The 12923-nt window shown below is 38.6% G+C and overlaps 1 protein-coding gene across 1 annotated transcript in view; it reads left to right on the top strand.

Moving 5' to 3' along the window:
* Nucleotides 1-10544, top strand: part of LOC139004013 (kininogen-2-like) — a 33943-nt gene extending 23399 nt beyond the window's left edge. Inside the window, exons 6-10 of the mRNA XM_070406612.1 lie at nucleotides 429-513; nucleotides 1379-1539; nucleotides 6571-6678; nucleotides 6796-6882; nucleotides 10315-10544. Of these exons, the coding sequence (XP_070262713.1) occupies nucleotides 429-513; nucleotides 1379-1539; nucleotides 6571-6678; nucleotides 6796-6882; nucleotides 10315-10395 (522 nt within the window). The 3' untranslated portion in view covers nucleotides 10396-10544. The remainder of the gene's footprint in view (nucleotides 1-428; nucleotides 514-1378; nucleotides 1540-6570; nucleotides 6679-6795; nucleotides 6883-10314) is intronic.
* The last annotated feature ends 2379 nt before the right edge of the window (nucleotides 10545-12923 follow it).

Genomic DNA, 12923 nt, shown 5'->3' with positions numbered 1-12923 from the left:
GATTTCAGAGAGGAAGGGAAGGGGAAAAGAGATAGAAACATCAATGAGTGAGAGAACCATTGATCAGCTGTCTCTTGCACACCCACACTAGGGATCAAGCATGCAACCTGGGCATATGCCCTGATTGGGAATCGAACCATGACCTCCTGGTTCATAGGTTGATGCTAAACCACTGAGCCATGCTGGCTGGGCTATATGATTATTATTTCAATACTAGGTATTCTTGTTATCTTATTTCATGTGTTTGTGTAAATACATTTATTGATGTTAATGCTAATACCTAATAGTTTCTTATTCTCTCTTTGGCAATGGAATTATGTTTTGTTTTGTTTTCTATGTGAAGTCAACATCCTATATTTAATGTTACTAGTTGTTTACTTTAAAAGTTCTTAAGAACATTTTTAACTTATTTTCCTTTTAAAAACTAGGATACCGGTGAATGTACAGATCTTGCATACGTGGATCCTCAGCTAAGAATTGCTTCCTTCTCACAGAAGTGTCAGATTTTACCAAGTATGCAATAATACATGTTTGTCCTCTAGTAGTACATGTTGATCCCAGACAACTGGCTAGGTGTTTTTATAGGAATTGTGCTTAAGGTCCCATGACATAATCAACAAACCTTACTGCTGTACCCCATTTCTGCTGTGCTGTGCTGTAGATGATGCAGTTGGGACTGCTCTGCAAGTGGCCAGAGGAAATATGGTGACAGTAGGAAAGATTTTGTTCTTTGGGCAAAGCTGAACTTCAGATGCAATGTCAGCTGGTCTTCCTTGTGTATAAGATGTCACTACCTCAGGTGTTATAAATTGGGGAAGCTGTATCTCCTATTTAATAACTCAGAATAAAATCCTTTCAATTAAATACTTTTTCCCCTGCATATTATAATGTGGGGAAAGCGAGATAGTGCAAGTTTATGGTCAAGCCAGTGTTTTTTATACCAAGAGTTGGCTTTACTCATACTTGGAAGATATTTGCATACATTCCACAGTGAGAAGCATCATTGAAGCTCCCTGCTCACCAGAATCAGAGGATTTAAAATTTTCCCACTAGAGAATCATTCTGTTAAATTAAGCGTTGCTTCCTTACACTTTCTTTGAAAAATGCAATAACTCAGGAACAGTGCAGCACATTGATATTGAAAGTGTACTAACACCTTCTGATGGAAGGTTTCCCTAAATGCTCTTGACTTTGAGGAGAGGAAAAGAGGGCAGGCAGTAAGGTGAAGGTCACACAGACAACCTCTACCCACTCACTATTGGCCTTTAGGCTGCACATGGCCCCATATAAATGAGTGCTGGACAATGTGCAGGAGAGGTACTAGGCTAGACAGCTCCTTCAGTACACACACTAACTTAAAACCTGCTTCTTCTTTCAGGGAAGAATTCCATGACAGGTTGCTTTGGCTGCCCCGTAGAGATACCTGTTGACAGCTCAGATATGAAGGATGCTCTGAATCATTCCATTTCAAAGCTTAATGCAGAGAATAATGCAACTTTCTATTTCAAGATTGACATTGTGCACAGAGCAACATTCAAGGTATGTAAATTAAGCTACAAAAATCATGATATTATAGTCTATGTGCAAACTGCTTACTAATATTGCCACTGATCTTGGGTTGGGAAATAGTATACCTGGTAAAAGGAATTGAATGTCAAGTCTCAACCTCACTACATTCTTGCTATGTCATATTGCACAAGTCATTTAGAACATTCTATTTTCTGTCTGTAAATGACTCGGGTGAGACTCAAATAAGATTATATATGTCAAGCCTTGGCGAGCTCAGTTGGTTAGAGAATTGTCCTATATGCCAAGGTTGTAGGTTCGATCCCCGGTCAGGGCACATACAAGGAGCTGCCAGTGAATGCATAAATAAATGGAACACAAAAAGAGAGATAATATATGTCAGTACATTATCTTCTCAAACTTTAAAGTGTTTTATAAATTCTAGCAAATTTATATAATTAATAAAATGTAGGGCAAGGAAAAGCTACTCTTATTCTCTGCCTTTCTAGAGTGGTTTCTTGTTGTAGCATCACTTAGTGCCTTGGGATCAGCCACATGTCAGTCTATCATCACCCAGACTCTCTTCACTCTCACCTCCAGGTCACTTCCCCCTCCCTAGGTGTCCTTTCAGCCCACAAATGTACATCTAGGGCTTCATCTTTCCTTCCATGCCCTGTATATAGATAAGGAGCATCCTAGTCTGGGGGTCAGGAGACACAGTTCTACCAGAGCCTCAGCCCTCATGTCCTGGGTAACTCAGAGCTGTCATTCAGACTCACTCAGTCTTGTGCCCCATTTGTAAAATGAGTGGCTGGGTGAGAAGAGCCCAAATTTCTTCCAACTCTAACAGCATCTGAATAATCTATTCATGGGCAGATTCTTATTATAAACCTCAAAACTGGCCTCCCTAAATGTGAACAAAATAGAACCAACAAAAGTAATCAAAATAGAACCAAACTGTTTCAGCAAACCAACATAATCTGATGGTGGGGAGGGGTACTTCATTTATAACAATTCACACTTTTGGCTCAGTAATTGAATTTCTAGAAATTTAAAATAGAGTCTTATAGACAATGATACTCATTGCAGCTTTAACTATAAAAGACAACATGGTAAACTGTCAAAACTGATCAATAATATAGAAATGATCAAATAATGTGTGGCATATCCTTAAAATAGAGTATCAAGAAGCAATTTTAAAATATCTTTGTGAGGAGTTCTTGATGTGAGAAATGCCTTGTGTTAAAATATGCAGTGGGGAAAAAAGAGACCATAAAATTGACTATACGTTCTGTTGTCAGGTGTGTTATAAAAAGTACAGTAAATAATACTGAAAGGAAACAAATGCCTCCAACTATTCACAGTGGTGGTTTTAGGTGATGGCACAATGGGCTGTTTATTGTCATCTTCTAATTTCCTGTATTAGTTTCACTACTGCAGGGGAAACCTAACCAAATGGTATTAAAGTAAGTCAAAACTGACACTTTGCTCTCTCTCCTACTCAGGCACTTATTCCTGCCCCTGACACCACAACCTTTCTCCCTCATTTCATAGGCACATGACCCATGTTAGTGGTGTACTCACATGGTACACCAATCATTGTATTCTTTTTTTTAATTTAAATTCTTTATAGTCTAAAGTAGTACAAATGTCTTCTTTTTCCCCCATTAAACTCTCTCAGGCCACTCCCACCCCCAGCACATGCCCTTACCCCCTTAGTTTCTGTGTCCATGGGTTATGCTTAAAGGAATGCATACAAGTCCCTTGGTTGCTCTCTTACCCACCCACATCCCTTAATGCTATTGTGTTTGTCAGCTTTTCTTCTCACTTCATATTTCTGCTTTCTTGTGAATCTCCCTTATTCTTGATGCAGGAATACCCTCTGCTCCACCATATATTGCATATCAGAGGTTTGCTGTCAGGAGAGAACCACTCATTTTTTACATGACTATCTAGTCTCCATATACTTACAGTTCTCTGTAAGTTAATGAATCAACATACAAGCATGATGTATATTTGTTTATGCTAAGGATGCCCGGGGAATAACACGTAGTGCTGTTAATTGAAGGGAACTGACATTCCTTCTCTTGCCAAGTCAATTTGAAATATGCTGAGAATCTCAAACTTACTTACAAAAGATGAATCTTTACTGGTTTCTACATTTAAAGAGAACAATTTGGCTGTTCTGACATGATTATTCAAGGAAGCCCTGCTAGAAGCAGCCAAGTTACTGGAAGTCCATTTACCATTTGATGAATTTGTCAAATGACCAATTTTTGCCAAAGATTCATTTTACAGATTTGGTCTTGCCTTGGCTTTGCATATTTAGTCCTATTTGGATGCATGTCCATTTCAAGATGGTTTCAGATGCCAGATATTTCTTAAATTCTCCAGTTGCACCTGTGAATGATGTGATTTCTGTCATTGGCCTTTTATTTTGCCCTGCCTCTGCCACCGCTGTCCCCACTGTTGTCTATATTCCTCCCTGTCTTTGCTCAGATGAATATACTTCAAGGATCTGTGTGCGCACATGCAGGAATTTTTCTTTTAACAAAGTACTAGAAATGTCAAGGCGTATGTATAGTATGTCTAAGACTTCTGATGCAAATTCCCAAGTTGCCAAACTATTTGCAATTATGCCAATTTACATTCATAGCACCTGGCTATAGGACCTTGATCATCTTGCTTTGAGTTCTATTCCTACCAACAGTGACTGAGGCTGCGTGCTTCCCACACGTAACCAATACCAGGTATCACCACTGTTTTTATCTTTGCCAACATATGGAAGATTAAAAATGCTGTTGCATTGTTGTTGTTTTTTTAATCTTTGGTTATTAATGAAAATAGTCATTTGTTTCTGGCTTAATGACCATTTTAACTTCTTTTCTGAAATATTTGTTCATGTCTGTTGTTCATATTTTTCATGTTGGGCTTTACATGTGTAAGAATATTAATCTTATACCATATTTTCCCCAGGTTTTATTTTTTTATGTTGCTTGCTGTGATGTTTGAAAATTAGTTGTCCTTTCTGTCTGAACAAATTTAGACATGTTTTCTCCCTCTGCTTTTCACCTAAAAACAGCCTTCTTCCTCTTGAGACCTGATGGGTACATATTTATAGCTTTTGAGCTTATTTCTTTAATTTAAATTGTTAATACATTTGGAATTTATTTTGGTATGTGGTTATCGCTACTGTAATAACAAAGGTTGAGCAGGATGGGTTTGAGCAGGGAAGACTTTTGATAAGAATGACACCTGATAATAACGGCAATATAGATGCCATCTTGAGGCTCACAAATGGAAGGTTTACATCTATTTAGTTCCTTCTTCTTGACCCCGAATAGAGTTGAGCCATCAGTTGTGGTTTGTGTCACATATTGTCCAGTTTCTTGGGCAACATTACTTTTATCAACATTATTGTTACGGAAAATTGGATTAAGATATATTCTGAAATGAGCAAGAAAACTTATGATCACCAAAATATAGACCCTATAACCCTCTTAGAACCTTCCTCCCCATTTACACCTATACGTGGAGTCTTAAAAGTTAAGTATGAAATTTTTCTTAAAAATGTAACCAAGTTTACCCAGCAGATCAATGCCAGAAAAAGTAGAGGGGGAGCTTAGCTCTTCCTATGACTTCGTTCTCCTGCTCTCTTCCTCCGCCACACATTTTCCATGCTTTTAAAAAACACAGAGATAGGGAAAACTGTTGTGGTTTGCTTTTTCAAACGAGATTCTACTATTACCGTGTGACTTCATTATTTTATTTCTTAATACGCTTTTATTGATTTTAGAGAGAGAAAAAGAGTGAAGGAAAGAGAACCATCACTCTGCTGTCTCCGTCATGCCCCGCCCCTCCCCACCTGGAATTAAACCCACAACTTGGGCATGTGCCCTGACTGAGAATCAAACTCAGGACCCTTTGGTGCCTGGGATGATACTCAATGAACTGAGCCACACCAACCAGGGCTGTAACTTCATTTATAAAAATAATAGTCATCTCTCCAGGTCAACGGATATATTCATGTATTCTTTTACACACACACACTTAGATCCTAGAATCAAGTATTGAATAACTTGGGCTAGAAATTCACCATATCAGCTAACTTTTTAACATAAAATTTAAAGTCATTTTTACCAAGTAGTTTTTTTTTAAGTGTAAAGATATAAGATATGGCAATTTGAAATGACTTTTTAAAAGCCATATGTGCAATTTTATTGAAGTCAGTGTATTTTTAAAAAGCATGAGTTTAATTTTTTAAATAAATAAAGTGTGCCTCTTTTATATGAAAAATAAATTAATTGGGCCACAAAATATTCATTGTGGACATAGCACTGTATAAAGGTTAAAACTGTTGCTGCAGTACTGGCCGGTGTGGCTCAGTTGGTTGAACAACGCCCTGAGCACCAAAAGTTTGTGGATTCAATTCCCAGTAAGGTCTCATGCCCAGGTTGTGAGCTGGATCCCCAGTAAGGGGCATGCAGGAGGCAGCTGATCAATGTTTCTCTCTCTCCCTCTTCCTTCCTCTCCCTCTAAAAATCAATTTTAAAAAACTATTGATAGAGATTAAAATGGTTTCTTAATATAAAACAATTAAGAGAGCCAAACTACAAAATCCAAAGAATTTTCCTAATCACATGATTTAACCCACAATTTCTGTAGTGACACTAACTCAGTCTTTTTCTCATTCAGGACTTGGCATGACAATAAGGCATACTTAAAGAAAATGTTTAAGTTTTTCTTCCGACTCTTAGATTCTATTACAACTTGAGCATTTGAATGTTGTTGAATAATAAAACTCAGAAAAGTATAAAAATAAATATTGTAGCCTTGTTTCCTTTTAAACAAAAGGAAACAAGACCAACCAACAGCCAAATATTTTACACATGCATACAAACTAAAAGTTAATTGTCAAACATTTGTACTTTATTTGTATACCTTTCATTTGAGCAGTGTATAATTAAAATTTTAATATTCTCCCCTAAGATCCCTTAGGGTAAAAACATATCATTTATTATACAATATTAATGAAGGTTCTACTTTGTGTTAATTATTTTCCAGTTGGTGGCTGGATACTCATATTTTATTGAGTTCACAGCCAGGGAAACCACATGTTCCAAGGAAAGTAATAAAGAGTTGACTGAAAGTTGCGAGATCAATAAACATGGAGTGAGTAGTCATACAATTCTATACTTATTCCCTGGATATCTACTTGATATTTTATTCCTGTTTAAGTATCTCATGAATAACACTGTTCTCTCTTTTGGCTTTTGTTTTCATGGATAGGAAATGCTAAGATGCACTACTGATGTTTATGTGGTACCTTGGGAGAATACAATTGAGTCTACTGTCAAATGTCAATCAACAGGAAAGGTATGATTCTAATTAGTCAACTTGGGTAAATTTTGCTCATTCTGTAAAGTCCTATTTGTGTGTTGAAAGTAAACAATTATTTAAATGAATTGGGGGACTATCTTTTAGAATGGAGAGAACTCCCACATTTCTGTGCTGACCTCTCTTTTTATGTCTAGAAAGGAAAACAACAGTCAGTCCCCTAATCTCACCCTTTGTCAGTGTCCCATCCTTCAGGAGGCTCTCTCTTAATGAAGGGAAGCCCCTGCTGTGCAGAGCCAATACCAGCTCTGGGGCTTTAAGATGTGCCTGAGATGCTTCACTGGTATCTGCCTCCATCCAAGGGACTTGGGAGAAATACAGATCTCAGACCCCACTCCACATCGACTGAATCCAAATCTGCATTTGAACATGGTCCCCAGGGTTTCATACACACATTCAAGTGTGAGAAGCATTAGTTTATATCATCTTTTCCAATTCTTAAGAGAACCTTGGGAAGTAAGTAAGACTTTTCCCATTGTCAAGGATGAGACACTAAAAATTACAAAGATGCTGAGATCCTGGAGTGGATAATAACATGATCAAGTGCTTGCTCTGTTCCAGGCACTGTACTGAGGACTTCACACATATTTTTCTCTTGACAACTCTCTGTGGCAGGTGCTGCTGTTATTCCTATTTTAGAGATGAGAAAAGTGAAGCTAGTGGTGCACGGATGCAAGTGTAGGTCAAATCAGAGTCATCCGTGTTCACATGATGCTAACAACTAGGCTCTGGCTTATTTGACTCCAAAGACCATGCTCTTTGCACCACTGAACACTGCCTCCATCATCCTGTTCTCACCAGTAGTGAAATGTTGGTGGAAATCATCCAGATCTTCAATGCGAGTAGCCTCTTATCTTTTTTTTTCTGATTTAGATTTTTGCCCTGTATAGGTATATATGTAGTCTAACACAGACATTATACAAAGGCTGGTTTTCAAGCTTGTGAATATGTTCTAATGTGTTTCTTCCCAACAAAGTAATTGTGGGCACATGCTGCATATATATTCAGTCCATAAAGCCATTTGGGGTCTTTTGGTATAAAAACTGCAATTGTGCTAATAAAATTAGTATCAATTAATAAATAACGTGCCATGGTATTATGTAGTTCAACCACCCAATTTTTCCAGATGAAGAAAAACCTCTATAGTTTAGAGGAGTATTATTAAGAAATATCCACAAATTATAAAATCAATCAAAAGAGGAAAAGATATTCATTTTCATCCTTTCTGCAATATTAACAAAGCATTTAAAACCTGCTAAAGACTTGCTGCATTGTAAACCAAGATAGCATTGCCAGGTCTCAGTCCCTTCTTTCTTCATTGAGGGTGTGGTTTCCACAGTAATGCATTAATCTTAATACTTCCTGGTTAGACCACATTGCTGAAAAGACCTCCACGTCTTTCACCTTTCTGATCAGTACAAGTGGCGGAAACAAAAGAAGGAATAACTGTAAGTCCACCCCACACTTCCATCGTACCTGTTTAAGATGAAGATCAGGATTCAGAAAAAGAACAAGGATGGCTGGGGCCATGAAAAGCAAATAAAACATGGCCTTGGCCATGGTCATAAATGTGACCATGACCAAGGCCATGGGCACAAAAAGAAATGGTCTTGGCCATGGACATAAAAGGGAACATGGCCTAACCCATAGACATAAACATGAGCATGGTCATGGCCATGAAAAACATAAAAATAAAGGAAAACAGAATGGAAAGCACAATGGTTGGAGAACAAGTTCTTTTGAAGATAAGACTACATCTGCACAGACACCAGAGAAGACAGAAGGGCCGAAATCCTCCCCTCCCCAGCCCTGTCAGGTGTAGCAGTTGCCTTTCCTGAATTTCAGGACTTAGATCTCATTGCAGCTATGATGACTAATATACTGCCAACTCCCACAGAGAATGATGATTCTTGGATCCCTGAAATCCAGATAGAGCCCAATAGCCTTTCATTTAACCTGATAACTGATTTCCCAGAAACAACTTCCTGCAAGTGTCCTGGGCGCCCCTGGAAGCCAGTTAATGGAATGAATGCAACTGTGGAAACAAAATATTTCATGATTTTGATCTCTCTGATGCTTTATATTAATGTATGCAGCCATGGGTGTTTCTTTAACGCTTCATCATCCCCTTTCACCACTGTCCAAATACCCTGATATAAGGCACCAAAGATCATGAAGCTTCAAAACAGCCTAGAGAGAAGTGGTGAGACTCCCAATGGGGACACCATCAATTTCTATGGACAACACAAAACTGTGTGCCGATTTCTAAATCCTTTCTGAATCTTCCTAATGAGTTTTATTTTCTTTCTTTTTTTGTTGTTGGTTTTTTTTGTTTTGTTTGTTTGTTTATTTGTTTGGTGCATCGCCCGGGAACTTCACGAGTTTTCTTAACTAGCACAGAAAATGGACAAACAAATGTGCCTTGTGGCCTACTGCAATTTGCTTTTCTAATAACAAATATGTACCTTAGAATGGATGTCATCGACTTTCATACATAGATTCTTGCCATTCTGAATAAACGGTGGCATCTGGTCCATGAACACATGTGAAAATAAGGAAAGTCAAGAGACTGAATGTGAACTTCTTAATAGGGCAAAAATAATAATAAAAGCTACCAGAGGTCAAAGAGGGACAACAAGAAAGACAGACTGGCCAAAGGGAGGACAGGCGGAAATAAACTAATTGACTTTCTGTTTCCAAACGGGCTAGTCATATCAAATAGTTACTCCCACTTCACAAAGCTATTCTGATAATTCTCTTTCTGAATCAGAGTGATTCTCAGAAGTCAGCAAATTCTATTTACTCATTAACTACTCTTTGCAACAAGGCTTTGAAATAGGAGTTTTCTGTTTGTTTATTTGTTGCTGATGGTAGAATGAGCAATCCTTACTTTTCAGCAGCTCTGAGTTTAATGATAACAATGGAAAGCAGGAGTAGTGATATAAAAGGAAATCTTTTTTATAATTGACAAGTAATATCATAAGATGTGATGGAAAATTTTTTCAGAAATTTTATGAGGAAATGCCTCTCTAGCCACACCTTATCATCGAATCATTTTTTGCTAGGGCATTGAAGAGCGCTGACTTTTACAAAAAAAGAACAATATGATGGTCTTTAATTGCTTCTAATATGAGGAAAGCATGCATTTCATAATTACTGCTGTGTTCTGGCTAGTGAAACAGGACAGGGCTTTAAACAACTACAGTTGCTTGAGGAGGCATGTGACACTGCGACTTCAAGTTATTGGATGCATTTGAGCCTCTGAGTTTTTATTCCATTTCAAATATTATCTGTACTTTTTAATAAAGAACCAATGATATCAGGAACAAGTCTCATCTTGTCAACTGGTTGCTTCACTCTTCTCTTGTGGAATGATAACACCATATTAACAGAATTTTACTATACTTACAGAAGCAACTAAGACCCTGCGTGTACAAGGGCCGACCTCAGGAGGCAGGGGCACAGCCAACATCTAAGAGTGAGGCCTCTTGACCAGTGGGCAAAATCTCCATGTCTCACACAATAGCCCAGCATCCTGTCAGCAGCCCTGAATGGAAGAGCAAGAAGATGGGATAGAATGGCAATGGAGAAGAATGCCATTTTATCATTCTGTTTCTGTCTGAAATAAAGTTTGATCTTAATGTTCACACTCCTGGTTCATTCACAGTAGTAGGCTTTCAGCCACACCCATCCTGCAGCAAAGTCCAGTTGATCAGAGAGATCGCTCTACCATGGAGACTCATAGTGCAACTCTGGAAGAGGTGAGGATCCCTTAAGTGGGCCTTCCCTACCACCAGGACCTCAACATGGCTCTAAATCAAGGGTTTGTGGGTGATGTTTCCATCAGCAATCTAAGGAATCTCTCTACCTTCCTTTCTTCCTTCTCTCCTCCCCCACCCTCCTGATTTCCAGCCCAAAGTTAAGAGTGTTTCCTCTTGTTTTGTTAATTTTTTTAAAGATCTAGATAATTACCAAAAAAGAAAACAAAACAATTCTTTGTTAATAGGATGCCTACCAACTTTTCACTAACAAAAAACATCAAACATCAAAAAAGTTTAAAGAAAATTTAAAATTATCTTTTTGGTTCAAATAATGTTAAAAAGTAGAAATCTAATAGAATAAAAATGATAAGAGATTTTTAATTTTCTGTAATAGGTATTTACTGAGGGCTTATTGGAGCCATTTACCATGCTGGATATTTTCTGTTTGGTGTGTGACTTAGTCCTCACAACAACTCTGAGTTCCCTATGACCACTTTTCATTTACAGTGAGGAAACTAGCTCCCAGTGCCCTGCTTATGGTCACACAATTACTACACGACAGAGCTGGCATTCATACTCAGACCTTTTGAACTTCATTACACCAAGTTACCATGAGGTATTATTATCAATGTTGGCATTACAGAAACACATTTCCGAATCTGAGATGATCATTATCTCAATACAAAAACCCTTATTAAATATCTTATTATGTCTGATGCTGTTCTGAGTACTGGTCAGGGTAAACTATGACAGAGTCAAGCACTGGCATTGGCTATTAGGCAGCCTGAATCCAAAAGCTGGAAATTTACTTAAGTTATCAACATCCCTGTGTCCTCATCTGAAATATCCTATCTAATAAAAGAGTAATATGCAAATTGACCATCACTCCAACACACAAGATGGCTGCCACAAGATGGCCGGTAGGGGACAGCAGTTGGGGCAACCAGGCTGGCAGGGGAGGGCAGTTAGCGGTGAGCAGGCCTGCAGGGGAGGGCAGTTAGGGGTGAGCAAGCCTGCAGGGAAGGGCAGTTTAGGGCAATAAGGCCAGCAGGGGAGCAGTTAGGCATCAATCAGGCTGGCAGGGGAGTGGTTAGGGCAAATTATGGCCCACGGGCTGGATCAGGTCCGTTTGAAATGAATAAAACTAAAAAAAAAAGACCGTACCCTTTTATGTAATGATGTTTACTTTGAATTTATATTAGTTCACACAAACACTCCATCCATGCTTTTGTTCCGGCCCTCTGGTCCAGTTTAAGAACCCATTGTGGCCCTTGAGTCAAAAAGTTTGCCCAACCCTGGGTTAGGGTGTGATCAGGCTGGCAGGCAGAAGCAGTTAGGGGCAATCAGGCAGACAGGCAGGCGAGCAGTTGGCAGCCAGCAGTCCAGGTTTGTGAGAGGGATGTCCCAGATTGGAGAGGGTGCAGGCTGGGCTGAGGGACACAACCCCCCGCACCCCCCCACACACACGAATTTTGTGCACCGGGCCTCTAGTTAGGTAAATAATATGCTCGCATTATATGTGTCTGGTGAGACTTAAAAGAGTCAATTCCTTTAACTGATAATGCTTAGCACATGGCAACCATTTAGTAAAGGGTAGCTATTATTGCATTACTGGAACACAACTGTGTTACTTTTTGAATTTAACTCTGGGGGAAAATATTTTGTCAGTCAATTAGATATATTTAACAGAGCATATATCCCTCATGATATATTCCATACACATCATTCTAAGGTTGTAATCAGCTCATATCAAGTGGCCGGTAACAGCTACGCCATCATTTTCAATTCCACAGTTCCCAACCTGGCTGCACATTAGAATAACCGAGGGAGCTCTAGACCATGGGAAGCCAAATCTCTGTGAGTTGTTCTGAGTATCAGTATTTTTCAAAAGTTCTCCATTGATGCTAATGCATCTAAAGTTGAGAACAATTGATTTAGGCCTACTGTGTTTCCATTTAATCCAGGTTTACAATGTTCCTCCTTATTGTCTTTCAAATCTTTTTTTGAATAGGAAGGTTATAAGATTCACAAGGCTTAAATGGATGGATGGATGGATGGATGGATGGGCAGATGGACAGACAGTTAACTAAGCATTATATTCACTAGGTTTGTTGCAATAAAAATGAAGAGTACAAGATGGGTATGAATGGCCTTTCAGAGACTTATAAACAAATTATTTACTGAGTCTGACAAGTGACGGACAGGAATAAGTCAAAGATGACAAAAGTTTTCCAATCTAGGTGCCTAAGGGAATAGTAA

Source organism: Myotis yumanensis, unplaced genomic scaffold (assembly GCF_028538775.1).
Source record: "Myotis yumanensis isolate MYYU_CA2020_CCGP unplaced genomic scaffold, mMyoYum1.0.hap1 SCAF_2, whole genome shotgun sequence".
In the NCBI taxonomy this organism is placed as follows: domain Eukaryota; kingdom Metazoa; phylum Chordata; class Mammalia; order Chiroptera; family Vespertilionidae; genus Myotis; species Myotis yumanensis.
This window is presented reverse-complemented; position numbering and strand designations above follow the sequence as displayed.